Raw genomic sequence first — 27,487 nt, forward strand, 5'->3', positions numbered from 1 at the left:
TGTCCTCATGTCTGGACCACTACATGGCAGGAAAAAGTGCTGCAAACTAGTGCTCTTGCTAATGTATGACATTCTTGCAAAACTGCTGCCATATAATGCTGCAGACACGTGCACACTCCTGAGCTTACCTTTCTGCTTTCCAATAATGGATACCAAGAAAAAAAAAAAAGATAGAAGTAAATTGGAAAGTTGTTTAGAATTGTATCTATCTGAATCAAGATAAAAAAAAAAAAAAATTGGGTTTCATGTTCCTTTAACGACCAGCGTTGTACAGGTTACGGCACTGTTCGTTAAGGGGCTAAAGTTCCTCAATAGGGGACATAAGCAGCTAAGTATTGGCAGGTCACTTCCGCCTTGTGTCATGACATAAAATCACATAGCTGGTTATAAAATCCCTCCTCAGATACACCTTTGTGTATTAGCTAGGTGTTTTATAGACACTCCCATTAGCCGTATAGGCCAGACCCTTTTGAATTGAGATATACAATTTGGAAACACTCTCCCTCTTTCTGAAGATGGCTGATATTGGACACATTGGAGAATTTGGCTAAGTATATTCCTTGGATAAAATTCTGTGATTATTTTAGCAGTGTTGCACAAATTGGGGATGTGGTAGCTAGTTGCCCTGTATTAATTATTTGGACTGTTTTGCTGTAAAATATATGTGTATATAGTAACCTCCCCCCCCCAACAAATATAGACGACAACAATGTTTATATTAAAAATGTATTTTAATGTTAAAGTTCCATTGTACAAGTTCTTTAACAGATAAATATAATATCATTCCTTTCTGCTACAGAGGAGAGATACAACACCTCACCTCTTGCCACATATGTATATTAATAAAGGTCAGAGTTAAGAACCCTCCTCAAATAATGTACAACAGTTTGTGCAATTTTTTTTTTCCTTCTTGCCTTTAAATATTAAATGCACACAAAGCTGTAATGGACGTTTTGTGATAATGAATAAATCGTGTGTAAAAATATTTCTTAATTAAGACCACGTTTCTTCTTTTTTTTCCCCTTCTTCCTTTTGTTGTTTGAAGTGAAATTTTGTCTCAAGTTTACACACGAACAAGGCCTGGTATAAAATAACGAATAAAGAATTCTTGGAATGCCTGGTTTAAGAAACTATAGATAAAAAATTCACCTCATTGACAACAACACCGAACAAAAATATTAAGTTGCTAACCAGTGTCTAGTTCTACTCATAAAACTATTTATTATAACATGTGCGCTCCTCTTCTGCTTTTTGGTGCATCTCTTAAAGTGGTATTTGATACTCTTGGTACAGAGTTATAGATATATTGTGCAAAGTACATACTTTTAATTTCGTGCAGCTGAAAGACTAGTGTAAGAAATAGCAGGAATGAATAACATACAAGAATGTGTTTGGACATAGTCGTGAGGCAGTGACGCCTCCCCAATTCCCTTTCCTAGGCACAGTAACACTCTGGCTCCCTTCCCTGCATCAAAATTCCCTTTTCATATAAGCGCACTTTCCTCTTTCCTTCAGACTTAGTTTCTTTTCCTTACCAGCAGATGTCCATTCACTGCCCCCCTTTCTCCAATACCCTCATTTTTCATAACCCACTGATTTATTTTCCCTTAACACACTCCTCTCTCCCCTTCCCTCTCTAGTTCAATGGTTTTAAGTAATTCTTCTACAAAGTTCATCTCTGCTGTAACTTGGGCAGCAAGTGCTTCGTAACGGTTTTCCAGGCGCCCAAACTTCCTCTTCAGGCTATTGGCGCTGTGCATGGCACTCCGTAGCTCTTCTTGTGCCTGGTGCCTTTGTCCTTCCTCACGCTGCAACTCCTGCCGGAGCACCACAAGCTCACGTCCGACCCCCTCTTGCTCCTCCCGATACCAACTCTCTTTCTCCTCATAGATGGAGCGCAGAGCAGCCAAGTCTTCACGAGAAGTAGTCTGAGTTTTCTGCAACTCCTTTAGTGCATCCTCAGCAGCTCCTAGCTCCTCAAGCACACGACTAAACCTCTCAAAATTAACATATGTGTTATTAGGGGGCATGCTGGAATGGGATTTGATGGTGTATTCCTTCAGACGTGTTGTCTTCAACCGGCGGCGTTCAGGACGCTTTCCACTATCCTCATGACGCACATTCCGCCGTTTGATTGCCTGTGGAGGATGTAGCACAATTAATTAATAATATAATGTATATTATACCAACAATCATATTGCGTAAAATACATATATCCCATCTCCCTTCAGTTTAGATATATAGGGAGACATCACATTCCTGTTATAAATGTAGTAGTTAACTAGAAATTGGTCCAGCTAATTCTTGAGTAGAAAAAAAATTAAATGCATGCCTTATATCCTACTCCTTTCTGTGTCACTCTCACCTGCTTGTGGATGGATATTCCTTTGGCCAATGGCCCTTAAACAATTTGAGATGGTAATGTGTATGTATGTATGTATATATATATATATATATATATATATATACATACACACACATATATAAATTCTGCAATATACTTTCATTCATTATTTTGCCCCCTTTTCCTGCAATTCCATTCTGAAAACAATTCCTATGTTGAACTACATGTTATTCTCAGACTAATTTTTTCTTTGACTGCATCATTCTATCTAGCATTTATTTAGTGTTTGATGTCCCTCAACCCCTATTCACAAGGGTACATTTCTAAAGGGTACATTTTTAAAATGACTATGGATTTCACCATGCTTTAATGTTTTTAGGCATAATTACTTTAAACATTGTCAATTTTCCCACTGTGGTGTGAAATAAAAAAAATAATAAAAAAATATATATCAATTTAAGTTTGTATTGCTTTAACTGTGCCACAGATTATAGGAATTTAGTTTTAATCACACTGTGCATATAAAATAGAAAGCACTGTATGGTTGCAATAGCCATTTACCGGTTTCCACTATATATTTAGAACATTAGATTATTTATATGTTCTGTTCAATCCTTGTTATTTTAAGTGAAAATAGAACTTTTGGACTTGCATGTTCAGTTGATGACCTCCCTTCCCTTGTAAAGGTTATTGTAACACATTCTCTTATATTTCACTCAATTCACAAATTAATAGCTGGCCTATAACAGGTTTTAAAAGAAAGTTAGTTCAGTTTATTTTATAATCTAACTTCAAATTCTGTGGCCAGTGTTGTCCCCACACCACCACTCAAATCCATCAGAATTTTATTTTCATTGTTTTTGTTTTTAAATAAATAAAACTTCTGTATCTGTGTTGATTGCTAGGTATAAGGGTGTTATCAGGAATGCATTTGAAAACTTTGTGAACCTATGCGTGGGAATTCGGATGAATTTAGATGGGGAACCTGTGTCCGTGTGGAAATCTGTAATTGTTCTCTTACCTTAATCCACGAGTGCTCCAGGCTCTGATCAATGGTCATCCGTTTCCTGAACAAAGACAGAAAAACATAATAAATGAACTCATTACTTCTATAGGGAGGGTATAAACAGCAAATACAATCATCAATACAAACTCAGAGGTTATGAAATATCACAAAATGAATCACTCACTTAGGGTCCTTAACCAGAAGCCTGCGTATGAAATCCTTGGCCAACTCGCTTGTGTTGCTAAAATATTCCTCGTCAAAATCATAATTAACACCTGAAATATTAGTCAAAGTCTCTTGCTTTGTCTCTCCCAAGAAGGGCGATGCACCACTTAGTCTGTGGAGAGAGAAAAAGAGGAAGCAAACTGAGTCAAGGAACAATACAGTGGGGGGGGGGGGGGGGGGGGAGAAACAGATTGATTTGAGATTATAAGAGTACAGTAAAATACTAAATTATTTGAGGGGATTTATACTTGAAAAAAAATTAAAGGGACAGTCTACACCTTAGTCATCTTAAAGTCCAACTAGTGAGCCTTTAGTAACTGGACGCAATATGCAGCCCAGATTGTGATGTTATTAGTGGGCGGAGTTTGGCAGCCATTTCAAAGTGGCCAGGAACAATATTAATTTTAAAATAGCTTTTACTGTTACTGCTGCATTATATAGAAAGGGTTGCATGAGGCTACTTGTAGCTTTATCTAAGGTAAAACTTTAAGATGACTAAGGTGTAGAGTCTGTAGATTGTCACTTCAAGGAATAGAAGTGAAACATTCAAGTATATTTAAAAATATTTGATAAAGTACATGAGGAAAGCCTTTTTTCTTATAAAAAGGGACAAATAAACCACAATAGCATTTTACTATTGCACTACTGTATGTCCATAAGTATCGTTTTTACCCCATAAGTGAATAAACATAGATAAAGTCTGCTGATTAGTCAATCAGGAGCGGCATATGTGCACAGCCACCAATGTCCTGACTGTACCAAGCCTAAGAGCAGTCATGCCATACCACTCCAGAGTGGAGTTTAACTGTGTGTTTAACCCTTTTCTAGAGATGAAATACATAGAAACATGCAGAAGTGCAATAGTAATAAATACATAAATTGAAAGAAAATAGTTTTACTAATCAGTTGCATAGAATTTGTAGAGACAAATACAGAAAAGGAATTCTAGAATGCCTGCAATATGAGGTGTAAAGTATATTACAGAAGAGAATAATCTACATAGTTTATCGATGATTCATAACGCCTGATCCAACCAGCATCTTATGTACATAAGTAAAGCGCACATGTATAGCCGTTTCCTGCTTCCAAGGTTACAATTAATACATACTTACAGAATATAAGTGATGACTCCGATGCTCCTGCATGGGAGATAAATGGATATCATAATTAAGTCACGGAATCAGCGGCATCAACACAATTAATATACACCTTAAAAAGGGCACTGTCACTAGTTAAAAATATAACTATAGGAAAAATGGCAGAGGGAAAAAACAAAAACAGTGCTACAGATTTTTACGGAGCAATGCAAAATAGTTCATAATAATAATAATAATAATAATAATAATAATAGGAAAAATAACTATTATAAAAAAAAAAAACAAAAAAAAAAACAAAAACTGTTGCTTTATCTATTAAAGGGACAGAAAACCCTTTTTTCCCCTTTCATGATTCAGATGGAGCATACAATTTTAAGCAACTTTCTAATTTACTCCTTTTATCAATTTTTCTTCGTTCTCTTGCTATCTTTATTTGAAAAAGCAGGAATGTAAGGTTAGGAGATGGATAATTTTTGATTCAGCACCTGGGTAGCGCTTGCTGATTGGTGGATACATTTAGCCACCAACCAGCAGGCGCTACCCAAATGCTTAACCAAAAATGGGGCAGCTCCTATGCTTACATTCCTGCTTAAAAAAAAAAAAAAAAGATAGCAAGAGGACAAGAAAAATTGATAATAGGAGTAAATTAGAAAGTTGCTTAAAATTGCATGCTCTGTGTGAATCATGAAATTTTTTTTTTGGGGGGGTTGTGTCCCTTTAATTCAATTAGAACCACACAAAGAAAATAAATAAAAAATAATGCTAGATAAGCGAAAGTTATGGAAGAAAAATAAATAGAATAGAGGGAGGATCGCAGAGAGAACATTATTTAAAATATATAATAATAATAATATAATTATATATAAATAGCCCAGTGTTAGAATATTAGGCCATGCCAGTGCACCTTTCCTTAGTTCAGTTTCACCATATAGGGGTGATTATTATTAGATGAAGTCTGGCAAAATAGCAGCTGCAGTGCCCATAGATCTCCCATACACCACTATTGTTAGGTGCAAGAAAGAAAAACATTGTTTTTTTTAATGTCCTTTTAAATTTGAGGAAGAATATTCCTCTATAATGATAAGGCATATGCTGAAATGGAATGTACAGTTTTTAAAGTACCATCTACCTTATGATTATAATAGTGAAGTCTACATGCATTTCAATAGAGGGACAATGTGAATATATTTGCACTTGCTTGAAAACTTAGAGCTCACATTTAGCAATCTATATAACAAAAGAGTTTTATCATTATTGAGTTGACCAGTTTCAGCATAGATAGGAATAATGCACCTGCTCTAAGTGAACCCCATATATAATAGATCCTCCAATTCCTAGATTTTCAACACCCCCAACACTAGAAACATGAAACAAACTCTTACCACATATCAGCCTCCAGGCCTAAAGGTTCATAGTTTACGATTTCGGGAGCTGTAGAAAGAATCAGATGTCAAAGGGGCTTTATGTATGTGTTTGTGATTCACTGATGGCTGTCACATGATACAGAGGGCAGGGAAATAAAATCATTTTGAAATTTGTAAAAAAAAAAAAAAAAAAAAAAAAATTAATAAAAAAAAAATAATCTAATGCTCATTTGAAATTTAGTAAGCGTTATTGCTTTGTCTTGTTATAATGCATTTGTTGATTATGTATTTCTACTGTATTTAACCCTTTGAGTGCTAATGACGGCTCTGAGCCGTCAGAGTTTCCCACTCTGGTGCTAATTATGGCTCAGAGCCGTCACTAGCACTCTCCCATCTTGAGGGAGATCTGGGGGCTCCCACCCGCTCCTGCCCCGGCGATCGTGCCTGTAGAGTGACAGGCATCGCCGGGGCATCACGTTTTGCGCGGTGACGTCATGAGCAATGACGTGATGACATCACCACGCAACTTTATTAACAATGTGTCACTACAAAGTATAGGGAAAGGGGGTATGCTGCCTAGAAGCCTGTATCTCAGGCATCTAAGCAGCTACAGACCCCCCCCCCCCCCAAGACCCACCATTGGAAAGGTAATCGCCTAACCTTTCCAATGGTGTAAGTCTTGAGGAACTGGAGGGGAAAAAAAAAAAATCAGCTTAGCACCCAGGTGGGAAAGTGCTTAGCACTCAAAGGGTTAATAGTACTTTTAAGGGATAGAAAGGTGCACCAGCATTCAAACGCCACACCTTCTCAGAGAGTCAGAGGCTTGTATGACACAAATTAAAGTGAATGTAAACTTATTTTTTAAAATAATTACTTTTGCGTTATGGTAAACCTAACGCCAATCTTCCGCCCACAGCTCCTGCTTCCTTTAACAGAATGATGACGAATCCTGCTCCCTCCAATCGTTGCATTGCACCACGAGCTGGACGCCAAAGGGGGCACACAATAATTGGAGGAAGCCAGATTCGTCATTCTGCTAAAAAAAAAAAAAAAAAAAGCTGTGGATGGAGGATCAGCATTATGTTTAACATAACGCAAAGGTAATTATTTTAACTCCTTGCCGACGTTAGGATGCTCCATGCCGTCCTAACTCCGCTGGGCTTTAGCATCGTTAGGATGGCATGGAACGTTCTAGCCGTTTGGCTGTCCTGAAGCCAACAGCACTTTGTGAATGGGATTGCGGTCTGGAGGGCATGCCTAGCGTCACAGGGACGCCCCCTGACCTGATCCCATCATTGAAATCTTGTGATTGCATACACGTTCCCGTGATTTCAATTTGTTTACATCGGAATGATGTTCCGATGTAGACAAATTAACCCAGCCATAGTTAAATAATAAGTATCTTGGTAAACTTTAATGAATTAAAACGCCCCTGTTTTTAAGATTATTATTTTATACTGGCCTTTAATTCATTAAAGCTTACATTCACAATACACCACCAGCTGTCTTAGCTTAAATACTAGTGTACGAGCCCTCACAGCATATGTGTGTATGCTGCAGAAAAACTAATAACTTACTAGAAACATTTTTGTTAATAAAAGTATATCGGGAAAATGCATCTATTTAAAATTAAAACGCGCCCATACACATTTAAAAGGGGCAGCAAACCTAGAAAATAATGTTATATAAGTCTGCACATAGTGCAGAATTATATAACATTATATTAGTGCTAGCTTTATGTAACATAATATTGCCGGTGAAATTTTTATTTAAAAAAAAAAAAAAAAAAAAAAAAAGGGCCGGGTTGTGACTAGACAGCTGCCCTCAGAGAAAAAACCAGCCCCGCTAAGTAGAGCAGGTCTGAAAAACCCTCTTTTTTAATAAAAATTTCACCGGCAATATTAGGTTACATAAAGCTAGCACTAATATAAAGTTATATAATTCTGCACTATATGCAGAATTATATAACATTATTTTCTAGGTTTACTGGCCCTTTAACTGTTGGCCTATCCCTTTAAGCTTGCATGCCTTACACAGCCAATTCAGTGTCCTTCTAGTTATGCTCACCAACAAATTCCGGCGTTCCGAAGATATTTTTGAATTCATTCCCCGCTTGTATCTTATGAGCAATTCCAAAATCTATGAGTTTGATTCGTGGGTTAGGAGTACTCTGATCCAAAAGCATGATATTTTCTGGCTGGAATGTGACAGACATTCATTATAAAGCATGTTATGTTTATCTATACATGGATATTTAGTACCAAGTATAAAACCAGGATATCAATGAAGATTATACAGTCCACTGTGTTAAAAAACAATGCAAAGATTGTGCTGACCACTATGTCAACTTGTACATTAAAGGGACGGTAAACTCTTCCTTTTTAAAATCAGATCCGGAATGTTAATGATATTTTAGATGGAGTTTAATTAATCAGTTGTAATGAAGATGAGCTATAACTTACTTTTTAATATAGATATGAAATTCAAATACCCCGCACTCTGCCTCCCACTTCAAATGTCAGTTTTTCTATGAGCTAACAGATTCAATTGTTGTCCAATCAGCACTCTAGCTAGAACAAAAGTGCCATATGAGGAGAGTGCTGATTGGACAACAATTCAAACCGTTAGCTCACAGACAAAACTGACTTTTGAAGTGGGCGGTGGAAAGCGGGTTATTTGAATTTCATATCTATATTAAAAAGTCAGTTATAGCGCATCTTCATTACAACTGATTAATTGAACTCCATCTAAAATATCACTAACATTCCAGATCTGATTTAAAAAAGGGGAGAGTTTACCATCACGTTAAGTGAATATACAATGTGTGCATATTCAATACCTATTGTAAAAGGTTCACTATTAAAAAAGTACATGAAACCCCTAAAAGATTTTATGAATCAGACAGAATATAACATTTTAAACAAATTTCCCATATACTTCTATTATTTAATTTGGTTGCTTCTCATTATCCTTTGCTGAAAATTGTATCTAGGTAAGCTCCGGAGCAACAAAGAACCTAGGTTCCAGCTGTTGATTGGTAGCTGCTTATATATATACCGATTGTCATTGGCTCACCCATGTGTTCAGTTAGAAACCAGTAGTGCATTGCTGATTCTTCAACAAATGATACAGAGAGAATGAAGCAAATTTGATAATAGAAGTAAACTGTAAAGTTGTTTAAAATTCTATGCTCTACCTAAATCATGAAAGATTTTTTTGGGGTTTCATGTCCCTTTAAGCAAATAGGCAATTGCAATATTGTAATGCTTTTACTAACTACATAATTGTATTTTGTTACTAATGTTCCTTAGTAACAATGTATTTTATGTCCCTGGATAGGCTGACCATATTTCCTTGAGACAAAAACGGGACATTGAGCAGTCAACAACGGGACGGGGTTAATATACTTTATTTATATGAAATAAAGTAAGATTTTAACAAAAGTTAACTTTTATGACATGAATTTAAACTATTGAGCCAACAATTATCCTTCAGTGACGGAAGAACTCATACAAAAATTTTAGGTAGACGTAGAGCTAGAGTGGGACTGTATTTCATCATGATTGTACCATGAATATTTGTCTGATGAAACAAATTTACACAGCAAATTTTGGTCTTTCAACACCATATAATAAAACTTCTCACACTCCATGGGCTGGTGTATCATGTATATGAAATTATTTTTACTTTTAATTTGATGCACACAGAAAATTGGCAAATCCTATATAAAAATAAAGCACAAATGTTCTGACTTATAAAGACACCCTATAAAATGCTTTTTATTATAACTGTTGTTAAGGGAAATAAAATTACTTATCCAATAACCATTCTAAAGACGAAGGTTCCCTCCATTAGATCACATCCATCATGCCTCCCCTCCATTATATTCATTAATATTAATATATATTATGGAACTTGTCTCAGACTCATTGTCGCTTTTAAACAGATGGATACCCAAGCCAAATTTATTGTTTTAAACAAAGAAAATCAAAGAGAACATGCTTATATAATAAGAGCTGATTCTGAAGCTTGTGAACAAAAGTATTACAATTTAATTTATCATACAAACAACAAACATGCTTTAAAAAAGTGAGATTATCCTATGTTGTCAAGGCAAATTCCCCCATATTAACTGATTTTAAAGGGTAAAAGCCTCTGAACTTGTGTTTGGTTTGAATATCTGGATAGTAGTTGTAGATTTTTTTTAGCTGAGTTGCCCAAAATCATTGTTACACATGTAAATGGTGGAAGAACTGATAAAAATGTGGAACTACATAGTTACTTGATAATAACCGTTATTTTATAACGTCTGTACTACAACCAGCACTGCAGCAGCATAATAATAATAAGCATATGATATAATAAATGACAATTAATTTAATTTAATTGATTGCCAGGCACAGACACTGGTCTTATCTTGTGTACAATTCTTGCAGAAGCTGAAGTTTAGAACATAGACTGTAGACAGTTGAATCGATCTACTTCCAGACCAGACCATAACACTAGTTTGTATGTTCACTTCACACGTCTGTGACACAAACAAGAAGAAGATGGCAACAAGAATTATCTCTCTGGTGTCTGGTAATGGTCAGGTCAGCCTATAATTCGGATGATGGTGAGGCAGCAGCTAAAAAGGCAGATGATTGATCATCACATCAGATCCAGATAATGACTGACTGAATCTCAGATATTTTTAGTCCGACTCCTGCCGACTCCTGTGCTGAGCCTGTCCTGAGTGTAAGTTACTAGTAAAGTATTGGCACTACTGCAGCTGAGCTAGCTAGTAATCTAACTTCCCTCACGCTGACCAGTGACCAGTCTCCCTCCTAGGCTCAGTCTGACAGCTCACGACTGAGTACTGACCTGCTGTCACTGACTCTTTATAGGCACCTATCAATGACACGCCCCTAATTTTGAAGAGCGCGGGCGGCATAGACTGCTAAGACTGCATGCTGTGGATCATGTGTGCACGGCTGCCCAACTTCAACCCGGCTGCAGTTCTAAAAAAAAATAAAAAAAAAATGTTTTTTTAAAAAACTGCCCTCCTCGCCGGCGGGGAGTTTAAAAAAATTTAAGTGGTGTGTGTGCAATAAAAAATTACACTTGCGCTGCCCGCACAGTCTGATAACCCTCAAAACGGGACAAAATGACTATTAATAAAGAAACGATGGGACAGGGGAAAAAATGTAAAATAACGGTACTGTCCCTTTCAAAACAGGACGTATGGTCAGCCTATCCCTGGAGCTTAAACTGCTAGACACGACTTCAATAAAATAGTTACTACTAACCATGATATTGTTTTCACTCTCCCTTTAAAGATGCCAGTTGATGAATCTTTACATTTTCATACTGGATGCCGCCATCTTGGAGCTTATATAGTCTTTCTCCCTATGACAGAAGTGGTGAACATTCACAGATCTGTGCTGAGGTGGCCTTTTCACATCTGTATCATGCCCTTTAGGTTAGCACACGCTCACACAATACAGAGTAGGATTTTCTATTTTCTGCAGTTCTTATACACAGTTTAAAAAAGGCACATAACCCATTTTAAAAAGTTCCAGCTCTGTATCATGCACAGTAACTCCAAGTGCACAATACAGCTGTAAAAAAGCCGGCTATGTCACTCATCTGTGAATGTGCAGCACTTCAAACACCTACTCTCCAAGAGGGAGGTGTCCAATATGAAGATCTGGAGCTTGATCAACCGGCACCTATAAGGGGTTAAAATATCTTAAGGCTTAAAAGACAGCTGCAGGTACAGAAAGAACAATAACATAATGAGTAGTAACCATTCTATTATAGTTGTTCCCTGGAGTTTAATGCCCTTTTAACCACATAAGACATAGTTAAAGGGACAGTTTACCAAAAAAATAAAAATAATTCACCTTTAATGTATTCCCAATGATCCATTTTACCTGCTGGAGTGTATTAAATTGTTTACAAATAGCTGATTTAGCCTGTGGTATCCCCACCTAGACTGGCAGTTCTTATACTGAAGTCTAGGCTATTGATAGGCAATGTAAACACAGCTGGGGGGGGGGGGCGACTCCCAGTGGGGTGCGGAATAGTTAAAGGGACGTGAAACAAACTTTTTCATTTGTCAGACAAATTATACATTTTTAAACAACTTTCTAATTCACTTCTGTTATCAATTTTGCTTCAATCTCTTGATATCTTTCATTGAAGAAGCAGCAATACACTCCTGGGAGCTAGCTGAAAACATTTGTAAGCCAATGAAAATGGGCATACAAGTTCAGCCACCAATCAGCAGTTAGCTCCAAACTCCTGGGCCTATCTAGATATGTTTTTCAATAAGGGATACCAAGAGAATGAAGCAAATTAGATAATAGAAGTAAATTGGAAAGTTGTTTAAAATCATGAAAGACAAAATTTGGGTTTCAAGTCCCTTTAAGTAATAAAATGTTAATTTCCCATTGTTCTCTTGAAGTATTAATCTTTGGTTTACAGACAAATATAAGATAAGTGTGTGTACACAAAGTGATAACATAATGAGATCGGATATTACCTAAAACTCAAGCCATTGTAATAGGCTGTGGTTTAAAAGCACAAAGCCAGCAAAACATAATTTATGTAAGAACTTACCTGATAAATTCATTTCTTTCATATTAGCAAGAGTCCATGAGCTAGTGACGTATGGGATATACATTCCTACCAGGAGGGGCAAAGTTTCCCAAACCTCAAAATGCCTATAAATACACCCCTCACCACACCCACAATTCAGTTTAACTAATAGCCAAGAAGTGGGGTGATAAAGTGCGAAAGCATATAAAATAAGGAATTGGAATAATTGTGCTTTATACAAAAATCATAACCACCACAAAAAAAGGGCGGGCCTCATGGACTCTTGCTAATATGAAAGAAATGAATTTATCAGGTAAGTTCTTACATAAATTATGTTTTCTTTCATGTAATTAGCAAGAGTCCATGAGCTAGTGACGTATGGGATAATGACTACCCAAGATGTGGATCTTTCCACACAAGAGTCACTAGAGAGGGAGGGATAAAATAAAGACAGCCAATTCCTGTTGAAAATAATCCACACCCAAAAATAAAGTTTAACGAAAAACATAAGCAGAAGATTCAAACTGAAACCGCTGCCTGAAGTACTTTTCTACCAAAAACTGCTTCAGAAGAAGAAAATACATCAAAATGGTAGAATTTAGTAAAAGTATGCAAAGAGGACCAAGTTGCTGCTTTGCAAATCTGGTCAACCGAAGCTTCATTCCTAAACGCCCAGGAAGTAGAAACTGACCTAGTAGAATGAGCTGTAATTCTTTGAGGCAGAGTTTTACCCGACTCAACATAGGCAAGATGAATTAAAGATTTCAACCAAGATGCCAAAGAAATGGCAGAAGCTTTCTGGCCTTTTCTAGAACCGGAAAAGATAACAAATAAACTAGAAGTCTTACGGAAAGATTTCGTAGCTTCAACATAATATTTCAAAGCTCTAACAACATCCAAAGAATGCAACGATTTCTCCTTAGAATTCTTAGGATTAGGACATAATGAAGGAACCACAATTTCTCTACTAATGTTGTTGGAATTCACAACTTTAGGTAAAAATTCAAAAGAAGTTCGCAACACCGCCTTATCCTGATGAAAAATCAGAAAAGGAGACTCACAAGAAAGAGCAGATAATTCAGAAACTCTTCTGGCAGAAGAGATGGCCAAAAGGAACAAAACTTTCCAAGAAAGTAATTTAATGTCCAATGAATGCATAGGTTCAAACGGAGGAGCTTGAAGAGCTCCCAAAACCAAATTCAAACTCCAAGGAGGAGAAATTGACTTAATAACAGGTTTTATACGAACCAAAGCTTGTACAAAACAATGAATATCAGGAAGAATAGCAATCTTTCTGTGAAAAAGAACAGAAAGAGCAGAGATTTGTCCTTTCAAAGAACTTGCGGACAAACCCTTATCTAAACCATCCTGAAGAAACTGTAAAATTCTCGGTATTCTAAAAGAATGCCAAGAAAAATTATGAGAAAGACACCAAGAAATATAAGTCTTCCAGACTCTATAATATATCTCTCGAGATACAGATTTACGAGCCTGTAACATAGTATTAATCACAGAGTCAGAGAAACCTCTTTGACCAAGAATCAAGCGTTCAATCTCCATACCTTTAAATTTAAGGATTTCAGATCCTGATGGAAAAAAGGACCTTGTGACAGAAGGTCTGGTCTTAACGGAAGAGTCCACGGTTGGCAAGAGGCCATCCGGACAAGATCCGCATACCAAAACCTGTGAGGCCATGCCGGAGCTACCAGCAGAACAAACGAGCATTCCTTCAGAATCTTGGAGATTACTCTTGGAAGAAGAACTAGAGGCGGAAAGATATAGGCAGGATGATACTTCCAAGGAAGTGATAATGCATCCACTGCCTCCGCCTGAGGATCCCGGGATCTGGACAGATACCTGGGAAGTTTCTTGTTTAGATGGGACGCCATCAGATCTATTTCTGGAAGTTCCCACATTTGAACAATCTGAAGAAATACCTCTGGGTGAAGAGACCATTCGCCCGGATGCAACGTTTGGCGACTGAGATAATCCGCTTCCCAATTGTCTATACCTGGGATATGAACCGCAGAGATTAGACAGGAGCTGGATTCCGCCCAAACCAAAATTCGAGATACTTCTTTCATAGCCAGAGGACTGTGAGTCCCTCCTTGATGATTGATGTATGCCACAGTTGTGACATTGTCTGTTTGAAAACAAATGAACGATTCCCTCTTCAGAAGAGGCCAAAACTGAAGAGCTCTGAAAATTGCACGGAGTTCCAAAATATTGATCGGTAATCTCACCTCCTGAGATTCCCAAACTCCTTGTGCCGTCAGAGATCCCCACACAGCTCCCCAACCTGTGAGACTTGCATCTGTTGAAATTACAGTCCAGGTCGGAAGCACAAAAGAAGCCCCCTGAATTAAACGATGGTGATCTGTCCACCATGTTAGAGAGTGTCGAACAATCGGTTTTAAAGATATTAATTGAGATATCTTCGTGTAATCCTTGCACCATTGATTCAGCATACAGAGCTGAAGAGGTCGCATGTGAAAACGAGCAAAGGGGATCGCGTCCGATGCAGCAGTCATAAGACCTAGAATTTCCATGCATAAGGCTACCGAAGGGAATGATTGTGACTGAAGGTTTCGACAAGCTGCAATCAATTTTAGACGTCTCTTGTCTGTTAAAGACAGAGTCATGGACACTGAATCCATCTGGAAACCCAGAAAGGTTACCCTTGTCTGAGGAATCAATGAACTTTTTGGTAAATTGATCCTCCAACCATGATCTTGAAGAAACAACACAAGTCGATTCGTATGAGATTCTGCTAAATGTAAAGACTGAGCAAGTACCAAGATATCGTCCAAATAAGGAAATACCACAATACCCTGTTCTCTGATTACAGACAGAAGGGCACCGAGAACCTTTGTAAAAATTCTTGGAGCTGTAGCTAGGCCAAACGGCAGAGCCACAAACTGGTAATGCTTGTCCAGAAAAGAGAATCTCAGGAACTGATAATGATCTGGATGAATCGGAATATGCAGATATGCATCCTGTAAATCTATTGTGGACATATAATTCCCTTGGTAACTGTAAGAACTATCTTGCCTTTTGTTCATCATCTTGAACGTTGGTATTCTTACATAGCGATTCAATATTTTTAGATCCAGAACTGGTCTGAAGGAATTCTCCTTCTTTGGTACAATGAAGAGATTTGAATAAAACCCCATCCCCTGTTCCGGAACTGGAACCGGCATAATTACTCCAGTCAACTCTAGATCTGAAACACATTTCAGAAATGCTTGAGCTTTTACTGGATTTACTGGGACACGGGAAAGAAAAAATCTCTTTGCAGGAGGTCTTATCTTGAAACCAATTCTGTACCCTTCTGAAACAATGCTCTGAATCCAAAGATTGTGAACAGAATTGATCCAAATTTCCTTGAAAAAACGTAACCTGCCCCCTACCAGCTGAGCTGGAATGAGGGCCGCACCTTCATGTGGACTTAGAAGCAGGCTTTGCCTTTCTAGCTGGCTTGGATTTATTCCAGACTGGAGATGGTTTCCAAACTGAAACTGCTCCTGAGGATGAAGGATCAGGCTTTTGTTCTTTGTTGAAACGAAAGGAACGAAAACGATTATTAGCCCTGTTTTTACCTTTAGATTTTTTATCCTGTGGTAAAAAAGTTCCTTTCCCACCAGTAACAGTTGAAATAATGGAATCCAACTGAGAACCAAATAATTTGTTACCTTGGAAAGAAATGGAAAGTAAAGTAGATTTAGAAGCCATATCAGCATTCCAAGTTTTAAGCCATAAAGCTCTTCTAGCTAAAATAGCTAGAGACATAAACCTGACATCAACTCTGATAATATCAAAAATGGCATCACAGATAAAATTATTAGCATGCTGTAGAAGAATAATAATATCATGAGAATCATGATGTGTTACTTGTTGCGCTAAAGTTTCCAACCAGAAAGTTGAAGCTGCAGCAACATCAGCCAAAGATATAGCAGGTCTAAGATTACCTGAACACAGATAAGCTTTTCTTAGAAAGGATTCAATTTTCCTATCTAAAGGATCCTTAAACGAAGTACCATCTGACGTAGGAATAGTAGTACGTTTAGCAAGGGTAGAAATAGCCCCATCAACTTTAGGGATTTTGTCCCAAAATTCTAATCTGTCAGACGGCACAGGATATAATCGCTTAAAACGTTTAGAAGGAGTAAATGAATTACCCAATTTATCCCATTCTTTGGAAATTACTGCAGAAATAGCATTAGGAACAGGAAAAACTTCTGGAATAACCACAGGAGCTTTAAATACCTTATCCAAACGTTTAGAATTAGTATCAAGAGGACCAGAATCCTCTATTTCTAAAGCAATTAATACTTCTTTAAGTAAAGAACGAATAAATTCCATTTTAAATAAATATGAAGATTTATCAGCATCAACCTCTGAGACAGAATCCTCTGAACCAGAAGAGTCATCAGAATGATGATGTTCATTTAAAAATTCATCTGTAGGGAGAGAAGTTTTAAAAGATTTTTTACGTTTACTAGAAGGAGAAATAACAGACATAGCCTTCTTTATGGATTCTGAAACAAAATCTCTTATATTATCAGGAACATTCTGCACCTTAGATGTTGAAGGAACTGCAACAGGCAATAGTACTTTACTAAAGGAAATATTATCTGCTTTAACAAGTTTGTCATGACAATCAATACAAACAACAGCTGGAGGAATAGCTACCAAAAGTTTACAGCAGATACACTTAGCTTTGGTAGATCCAGCACTAGACAGCGATTTTCCTGTAGTATCTTCTGGCTCAGATGCAACGTGAGACATCTTGCAATATGTAAGAGAAAAAACAACATATATATAAAGCAAAATTGATCAAATTCCTTAAATGACAGTTTCAGGAATGGGAAAAAATGCCAAAGAACAAGCTTCTAGCAACCAGAAGCAATGAAAAATGAGACTTAAATAATGTGGAGACAAAAGCGACGCCCATATTTTTCGCGCCAATAAGACGCCCACATTATTTGGCGCCTAAATGCTTTTTGGCGCCAAAATGACGCCACATCCGGAACGCCGACATTTTTGGCGCAAAATAACGTCAAAAAATGACGCAACTTCCGGCGACACGTATGACGCCGGAAACGAAACGAATTTTTGCGCCAAAAAGTCCGCGCCAAGAATGACGCAATAAAATGAAGCATTTTCAGCCCCCGCGAGCCTAACAGCCCACAGGGAAGAGTCAAATTTTTGAAGGTAACAAAAAATGATTAAATCAAATGCATTATCCCAAATATGAAACTGACTGTCTGAAAATAAGGAAAGTTGAACATTCTAAGTCAAGGCAAATAAATGTTTGAATACATATATTTAGAACTTTATAAATAAAGTGCCCAACCATAGCTTGGAGTGTCACAGAAAATAAGATTTACTTACCCCAGGACACTCATCTACATGTTTGTAGAAAGCCAAACCAGTACTGAAACGAGAATCAGCAGAGGTAATGGTATATATAAGAGTATATCGTCGATCTGAAAAGGGAGGTAAGAGATGAATCTCTACGACCGATAACAGAGAACCTATGAAATAGACCCCGTAGAAGGAGATCACTGCATTCAAATAGGCAATACTCTCCTCACATCCCTCTGACATTCACTGCACGCTGAGAGGAAAACCGGGCTCCAACTTGCTGCGGAGCGCATATCAACGTAGAATCTAGCACAAACTTACTTCACCACCTCCATCGGAGGCAAAGTTTGTAAAACTGAATTGTGGGTGTGGTGAGGGGTGTATTTATAGGCATTTTGAGGTTTGGGAAACTTTGCCCCTCCTGGTAGGAATGTATATCCCATACGTCACTAGCTCATGGACTCTTGCTAATTACATGAAAGAAATTCATATACACAAATAAACCTGAAAATGCAATTTCCCATACATTTTATACTCTGCAGCTGGTATAACAAGTCATTGAAAATACATTAATTTAAAAACAATTTTACAGTGTACTGTCCCTTTAAGCTCCTCTACAAGGAGCACTGTCTAGCCAGTCCTGAGGTGGTTACATGTTTATGCAACTTCTGATTTGTTCACTGGCCATGCCCTGCTCAGAAGTGTTAAGGAATTCCTTCACCTAAACCTAGCCCCAATGTGGGTGTTAATGTTAATAAGGAACATTAGAAAAATAATAAATTGCTTTAAAAGGGATAGGAAAGGTCGCTTTTAAATTCACTTCTGTTTTCAAACATATTTTGTTCTCTTGGTATCCGTTGTTGAAATTGAATAAGTAAATATCCTACACTAGTGGATGCTAGCTGGTGATTGATGCCTGCACACATTTGTCTCTTGTGATTCGGCTGACTAGATGTGTTTGGCTTGCTCACAGTAGTGCATTACTACTTCAACAAAGGATAACAAGAGAATAAAGCAAATGAGATAATAGAAGTGGGAAAGTTGTTTAAAAAAACGTATGCTCTGTCTGAATCATGAAAGAAAAATTTGTGGTTTCATGTTCCTTTAACAAATTAGAAAATGGTTTATTGCAGTAGCTTATCCCTTTAACATACGCATGATTTACATCATTCTACATCCCCACTGCCAATTATCAACATACAAATGCTTCACTAACTGGTTAATCTTGACACTCTGTTTAATTAAAGTAAAGTAGGTTTGCATGATTTAAAAGTGAAACCATTAATACACGTTTATATTTCCAAGAAGCAGACCACTAGTGACTGGTACCTTAAGGTCAAAGTGTGCAATACTCTTGTTGTGCAGGTAATGGACCCCGTCTAGAATCTGTTTCAGGAACATCGTAGCCTCCTCTTCACTCAGACTCTCCTTCTGTGCAAGGAAATCAAAGAGCTCTCCTCCAGACACCAGCTCCAAGATCAGCACCACATCAGTTCGGTTCTCAAACACATCATGCAGGGTAATGATATTGGGGTGCTGAATCTCACGGAGGATGTCCACCTCTCTTTCAATCTCTTCTCGGCTTACTCCCCGTCGGCTTGAGGACAGTCGTCTTTTCTTGATAAACTTGGCTGCATATTCTACCCCTGTCCTGCGTTCCTTGCATTTTCGGACAATTGCAAACTGACCACTGTTAATAAAAGAAAAAAGTACATGAGAAAATCAAGGCTGCGACAGGCAGCATGAGGATTACAAGAAAGATAAATGGCATGGATGAAAACAAATCTAGAATAAGAAAAAGGAAATGCCCAGTGAAAAGGAACATGGAACCCAAAACTGTTCTTTTGTGATTCAGACAGAATATAATTTCAAGAAACGTTTCCAAATTAAAAAGGGACACTCATTTTTTTTCTTAGATATTCCTTAAAGGGATACAAAACCCAATTTTTCTTTCTTTCTTTCATTATTCAGATAGAGCGACTTTCTAATTTACTTCTCCTATTAACAATGTTTCTTTGTTCTCTTACTATCTTTGTTTAAAAAGCAGGAATGTAAATGTTAGCAGCCAGCCCATATTAGGTTCAGCACCATGGATAGTGCTTGCTTATTGGTAGCTTACATTTAGCCATCAATAAGCAAGCATAACCGAGGTTCTCAAACAAAAATGGTCCGGCTCCTATGCATCATATTCCTGCTTTTTAAATAAAGATAGCAAGAGAACGAAGAAAATGTAATAATAGGAATAAATTAGAAAGTTGCATAAAATTACATGCTCTATCTGAATCATGAAAGAAATAAAAATTGGGTTTAGTGTCCCTTTAATTATCAAATTAGCTTTGTTCCCATGTTATTCTTTGTTGAAGAGATACCTAGATAGGTGTCTGAAGCACTATATGGCGGGAAATAGTGCTACCAAGTGAAAGGAAAAAAAATATGTTGATAATAAAAGTGAATTAAAAAGTTGTTTTACAATGACATGCTCTATCTGAATCATGAAATGTTTGTTTCATGTCCCTTTAATACAATGTAAAAAATGTACTACAGTTATAAAGCATAACAGCCCATATCCAGCTATATGAGTGGTTGTGAGGGTACTGCTATCAAGAGAAAATAAGAAAAACAGGAGATAAAGTATAAACATTAAAGGGACATAGCAGTGTAATACTAAAACACTCTTAAAAAGGGACAGGATACCCAAATGTGCACTTGTAAGTGATGCAGCATCTTTGTAAAAAGCAGACTATAAAATATCACATCAACATTGCTACGGAAAAACAAAAAAAAACAAAAAGATATTTCTTTCATGTAATTAACAAGAGTCCATGAGCTAGTGACGTATGGGATATACATTCCTACCAGGAGGGGCAAAGTTTCCCAAACCTTAAAATGCCTATAAATACACCCCTCACCACACCCACAAATCAGTTTTACAAACTTTGCCTCCAAGGGAGGTGGTGAAGTAAGTTTGTGCTAGATTCTACGTTGATATGCGCTCCGCAGCAAGTTGGGGCCCGGTTTTCCTCTCAGCGTGCAGTGAATGTCAGAGGGATGTGAAGAGAGTATTGCCTATTGAATGCAGTGATCTCCTTCTACGGGGTCTATTTCATAAGGTTCTCTGTTATCGGTCGTAGAGATTCATCTCTTACCTCCCTTTTCAGATCGACGATATACTCTTATATTTACCATTACCTCTACTGATTCTCGTTTCAGTACTGGTTTGGCTTTCTACAAACATGTAGATGAGTGTCCTGGGGTAAGTAAGTCTTATTTTCTGTGACACTCTAAGCTATGGTTGGGCACTTTATTTATAAAGTTCTAAATATATGTATTCAAACATTTATTTGCCTTGACTCAGAATGTTCAACTTTCCTTATTTTCAGACAGTCAGTTTCATATTTGGGATTATGCATTGAATTATCATATTTTTCTTACCTCAATTTGACTTTTTTCCCTGTGGGCTGTTAGGCTCGCGGGGGCTGAAAATGCTTCATTTTATTGCGTCATTCTTGGCGCGGACTTTTTTGGCGCAAAAATTCTTTTCCGTTTCCGGCGTCATACGTGTCGCCGGAAGTTGCGTCATTTTTTGACGTTATTTTGCGCCAAAAATGTCGGCGTTCTGGATGTGGCGTCATTTTTGGCGCCAAAAGCATTTAGGCGCCAAATAATGTGGGCGTCTTATTTGGCGCTAAAAAATATGGGCGTCGCTTTTGTCTCCACATTATTTCAGTCTCATTTTTCATTTGCTTCTGGTTGCTAGAAGCTTGATGTTTGGCATTCTTTCCCATTCCTGAAACTGTCTTATAAGGAATTTGATCTATTTTGCTTTATATGTTGTTTTTTCTCTTACATATTGCAAGATGTCTCACGTTGCATCTGAGCCAGAAGATACTACAGGAAAATCACTGCCTGCTGGATCTACCAAAGCTAAGTGTATCTGCTGTAAACTTTTGGTAGCTATTCCTCCAGCTGTTGTTTGTAATAATTGTCATGACAAACTTGTTAAAGCAGATAATATTTCCTTTAGTAATGTACCATTGCCTGTTGCAGTTCCCTCAACATCTAAGGTGCAGAATGTTCCTGATAACATAAGAGATTTTGTTTCTGAATCCATAAAGAAGGCTTTGTCTGTTATTTCTCCTTCTAGTAAACGTAAAAAGTCTTTTAAATCTTCTCTCTCTACAGATGAATTTTTAAATGAACACCATCATTCTGATTCTTTGGACTCTTCTGGTTCAGAGGATTCTATCTCAGAGATTGATGCTGATAAATCTTCATATTTATTTAAGATGGAATTTATTCGCTCTTTACTTAAAGAAGTACTAATTGCTTTAGAAATAGAGGATTCTAGTCCTCTTGATACTAATTCTATTCGTTTGGATAAGGTTTTTAAAGCTCCTGCGGTTATTCCAGAAGTTTTTCCTGTTCCTAATGCTATTTCTGCAGTAATTTCCAAAGAATGGGATAAATTGGGTAATTCATTTACTCCTTCTAAACGTTTTAAGCAATTATATCCTGTTCCGCCTGACAGGTTAGAATTTTGGGACAAAATCCCTAAAGTTGATGGGGCTATTTCTACCCTTGCTAAACGTACTACCATTCCTACGTCAGATGGTACCTCGTTTAAGGATCCTTTAGATAGAAAAATTGAATCTTTTCTAAGAAAAGCTTATCTGTGTTCAGGTAATCTTCTTAGACCTGCTATATCATTGGCTGATGTTGCTGCAGCTTCAACTTTTTGGTTGGAAACTCTAGCGCAACAAGTAACAAATCGTGATTCTCATGATATTGTTATTCTTCTCCAGCATGCTAATAATTTTATCTGTGATGCCATTTTTGATATTATTAGAGTTGATGTTAGGTTTATGTCTCTGGCTATCTTAGCCAGAAGAGCTTTATGGCTTAAGACTTGGAATGCTGATATGGCTTCTAAATCAACTCTACTTTCCATTTCTTTCCAGGGAAACAAATTATTTGGTTCTCAGTTGGATTCTATTATTTCAACTGTTACTGGTGGGAAAGGAACTTTTTTACCACAGGATAAAAAATCCAAAGGTAAAAACAGGGCTAACAATCGTTTTCGTTCCTTTCGTTTCAACAAAGAACAAAAGCCTGATCCTTCGTCCTCAGGAGCAGTTTCAGTTTGGAAACCATCTCCAGTCTGGAATAAATCCAAGCCTGCTAGAAAGGCAAAGCCTGCTTCTAAGTTCACATGAAGGTACGGCCCTCATTCCAGTTCAGCTGGTAGGGGGCAGGTTACGTTTTTTCAAAGAAATTTGGATCAATTCTGTTCACAATCTTTGGATTCAGAACATTGTTTCAGAAGGGTACAGAATTGGTTTCAAGATGAGACCTCCTGCAAAGAGATTTTTTCTTTCCCGTGTCCCAGTAAATCCAGTGAAAGCTCAAGCATTTCTGAATTGTGTTTCAGATCTAGAGTTGGCTGGAGTAATTATGCCAGTTCCAGTTTCGGAACAGGGGATGGGGTTTTATTCAAATCTCTTCATTGTACCAAAGAAGGAGAATTCCTTCAGACCAGTTCTGGATCTAAAATTATTGAATCGTTATGTAAGGATACCAACGTTCAAGATGGTAACTGTAAGGACTATATTGCCTTTTGTTCAGCAAGGGAATTATATGTCCACAATAGATTTACAGGATGCATATCTGCATATTCCGATTCATCCAGATCATTATCAGTTCCTGAGATTCTCTTTTCTAGACAAGCATTACCAATTTGTGGCTCTACCGTTTGGCCTTGCTACAGCTCCAAGAATTTTCACAAAGATTCTCGGTGCCCTTCTGTCTGTAATCAGAGAACAGGGTATTGTGGTATTTCCTTATTTGGACGATATCTTGGTACTTGCTCAGTCTTTACATTTAGCAGAGTCTCATACGAATCGACTTGTGTTGTTTCTTCAAGATCATGGTTGGAGGATCAATTTACCAAAAAGTTCTTTGATTCCTCAAACAAGGGTAACCTTTCTGGGTTTCCAGATAGATTCAGTGTCCATGACTCTGTCTTTAACAGACAAGAGACGTCTAAAATTGATTACAGCTTGTCGAAACCTTCAGTCTCAATCATTCCCTTCGGTAGCCTTATGCATGGAAATTCTAGGTCTTATGACTGCTGCATCGGACGCGATCCCCTTTGCTCGTTTTCACATGCGACCTCTTCAGCTCTGTATGCTGAACCAATGGTGCAGGGATTACACGAAGATATATCAATTAATATCTTTAAAACCGATTGTTCGACACTCTCTAACGTGGTGGACAGATCACCATCGTTTAATTCAGGGGGCTTCTTTTGTTCTTCCGACCTGGACTGTAATTTCAACAGATGCAAGTCTCACAGGTTGGGGAGCTGTGTGGGGATCTCTGACGGCACAAGGAGTTTGGGAATCTCAGGAGGTGAGATTACCGATCAATATTTTGGAACTCCGTGCAATTTTCAGAGCTCTTCAGTTTTGGCCTCTTCTGAAGAGAGAATCGTTCATTTGTTTTCAGACAGACAATGTCACAACTGTGGCATACATCAATCATCAAGGAGGGACTCACAGTCCTCTGGCTATGAAAGAAGTATCTCGAATTTTGGTTTGGGCGGAATCCAGCTCCTGTCTAATCTCTGCGGTTCATATCCCAGGTGTAGACAATTGGGAAGCGGATTATCTCAGTCGCCAAACGTTGCATCCGGGCGAATGGTCTCTTCACCCAGAGGTATTTCTTCAGATTGTTCAAATGTGGGGGCTCCCAGAGATAGATCTGATGGCCTCTCATCTAAACAAGAAACTTCCCAGGTATCTGTCCAGATCCCGGGATCCTCAGGCGGAGGCAGTGGATGCATTATCACTTCCTTGGAAGTATCATCCTGCCTATATCTTTCCGCCTCTAGTTCTTCTTCCAAGAGTAATCTCCAAGATTCTGAGGGAATGCTCGTTTGTTCTGCTAATAGCTCCGGCATGGCCTCACAGGTTTTGGTATGCGGATCTTGTCCGGATGGCATCTTGCCAACCATGGACTCTTCCGTTAAGACCAGACCTTCTGTCGCAAGGTCCTTTTTTCCATCCGGATCTGAAATCCTTAAATTTAAAGGTATGGAGATTGAACGCTTGATTCTTGGTCAAAGAGGTTTCTCTGACTCCGTGATTAATACTATGTTACAGGCTCGTAAATCTGTATCTCGAGAGATATATTATAGAGTCTGGAAGACTTATATTTCTTGGTGTCTTTCTCATCATTTTTCTTGGCATTCTTTTAGAATACCGAGAATTTTACAGTTTCTTCAGGATGGTTTAGATAAGGGTTTGTCCGCAAGTTCTTTGAAAGGACAAATCTCTGCTCTTTCTGTTCTTTTTCACAGAAAGATTGCTATTCTTCCTGATATTCATTGTTTTGTACAAGCTTTGGTTCGTATAAAACCTGTCATTAAGTCAATTTCTCCTCCTTGGAGTTTGAATTTGGTTCTGGGAGCTCTTCAAGCTCCTCCGTTTGAACCTATGCATTCATTGGACATTAAATTACTTTCTTGGAAAGTTTTGTTCCTTTTGGCCATCTCTTCTGCTAGAAGAGTTTCTGAATTATCTGCTCTTTCTTGTGAGTCTCCTTTTCTGATTTTTCATCAGGATAAGGCGGTGTTGCGAACTTCTTTTGAATTTTTACCTAAGGTTGTGAATTCCAACAACATTAGTAGAGAAATTGTGGTTCCTTCATTATGTCCTAATCCTAAGAATTCTAAGGAGAAATCGTTGCATTCTTTGGATGTTGTTAGAGCTTTGAAATATTATGTTGAAGCTACGAAATCTTTCCGTAAGTCTTCTAGTCTATTTGTTATCTTTTCCGGTTCTAGGAAAGGCCAGAAAGCTTCTGCCATTTCTTTGGCATCTTGTTTGAAATCTTTAATTCATCTTGCCTATGTTGAGTCGGGTAAAATTCCGCCTCAGAGAATTACAGCTCATTCTACTAGGTCAGTATCTACTTCCTGGGCGTTTAGGAATGAAGCTTCGGTTGACCAGATCTGCAAAGCAGCAACTTGGTCCTCTTTGCATACTTTTACTAAATTCTACCATTTTGATGTATTTTCTTCTTCTGAAGCAGTTTTTGGTAGAAAAGTTCTTCAGGCAGCGATTTCAGTTTGAATCTTCTGCTTATGTTTTTCGTTAAACTTTATTTTGGGTGTGGATTATTTTCAGCAGGAATTGGCTGTCTTTATTTTATCCCTCCCTCTCTAGTGACTCTTGTGTGGAAAGATCCACATCTTGGGTAGTCATTATCCCATACGTCACTAGCTCATGGACTCTTGTTAATTACATGAAAGAAAACATAATTTATGTAAGAACTTACCTGATAAATTCATTTCTTTCATATTAACAAGAGTCCATGAGGCCCACCCTTTTTTGTGGTGGTTATGATTTTTTGTATAAAGCACAATTATTCCAATTCCTTATTTTATATGCTTCGCACTTTTTTTCTTATCACCCCACTTCTTGGCTATTCGTTAAACTGATTTGTGGGTGTGGTGAGGGGTGTATTTATAGGCATTTTAAGGTTTGGGAAACTTTGCCCCTCCTGGTAGGAATGTATATCCCATACGTCACTAGCTCATGGACTCTTGTTAATATGAAAGAAATGAATTTATCAGGTAAGTTCTTACATAAATTATGTTTTTACCCCAACATTTCCTCAGTAGCCACATACATTGTAAAGGGACAGTCAAGTCCAAAAAAAACACCTTTTATGTTTCAGATAGGGCATTTAATTTTAAACAACTTTCCAATTTACTTTTATCACAAATTTTGCTTTGTTCTCTAATCTCTTGGTATTCTTAGTTGAAAGCTAAACCTAGGAGGTTTATATGCTAATTTCTTAGACCTTGAAGGCCGCCTCTAATCTAAATGCATTTTGATAGTTTTTCACCACTAAAGGGCATTAGTTCACGTGTTTCATATAGATAACATTGAGCTCATGCACGTGAATTTACCATGGAGACAGCTCTGATTGGCTAAAATGCAAGTCTGTCAAAAGAACTGAAATAAGGGGGCAGTCTGCTGAGGCTTAGATACAAGGTCATTACAGAGGTAAACGTGTATAATTATAACTGTGTTGGTTATGCAAAACTGGGGAATTGGTAATTAAGGGATTATCTATCTTTCAAAACAACAAAAATTCTGGCGTTGACTGTCCCTTTAAGCATCCACTCTGGATACTTCTCCCAGGACTTGCAAGGGAGTGTGCATTTGGCATGCGCAGGCAGTCACTTTATTTCCCTCAGTTTAAACAAGTTTACTATGAAATCTCACATGATCACAGTAAAGCAAAGTATGGACTCAGCACTGATTATTGCTGATGGATTTCCCTTCCCCAGTACAGACGACAGTAAAAAAAAAAAGAAGGAGTAGCTCTGGATTACAAAGCTCTTACTCTGGTAATATTGATGTAAAAGATCATCCTTTTGACATACTGATTGATATTTATGTGATATTTTCCTCTCAGTTTTTAAAGTTATGTT

The 27,487-nt window shown here is 37.6% G+C and overlaps 1 protein-coding gene across 1 annotated transcript in view; it reads right to left on the reverse strand.

The window, feature by feature from the left end:
- Window positions 1-712: 712 nt before the first annotated feature.
- The window catches only part of DAPK3 (death associated protein kinase 3), a 30,007-nt gene continuing 3,232 nt past the window's right edge, over window positions 713-27,487 (reverse strand). The window contains exons 2-8 of the mRNA XM_053703136.1: window positions 19,315-19,675; window positions 8,104-8,233; window positions 6,055-6,103; window positions 4,688-4,714; window positions 3,535-3,687; window positions 3,366-3,411; window positions 713-2,138 (exon numbers count right to left, since the gene is read on the reverse strand). Of these exons, the coding sequence (XP_053559111.1) occupies window positions 1,608-2,138; window positions 3,366-3,411; window positions 3,535-3,687; window positions 4,688-4,714; window positions 6,055-6,103; window positions 8,104-8,233; window positions 19,315-19,675 (1,297 nt within the window). The 3' untranslated portion in view covers window positions 713-1,607. The remainder of the gene's footprint in view (window positions 2,139-3,365; window positions 3,412-3,534; window positions 3,688-4,687; window positions 4,715-6,054; window positions 6,104-8,103; window positions 8,234-19,314; window positions 19,676-27,487) is intronic.

The sequence above is a fragment of the Bombina bombina genome, chromosome 2 (genome assembly GCF_027579735.1).
Source record: "Bombina bombina isolate aBomBom1 chromosome 2, aBomBom1.pri, whole genome shotgun sequence".
NCBI lineage: Eukaryota > Metazoa > Chordata > Amphibia > Anura > Bombinatoridae > Bombina > Bombina bombina.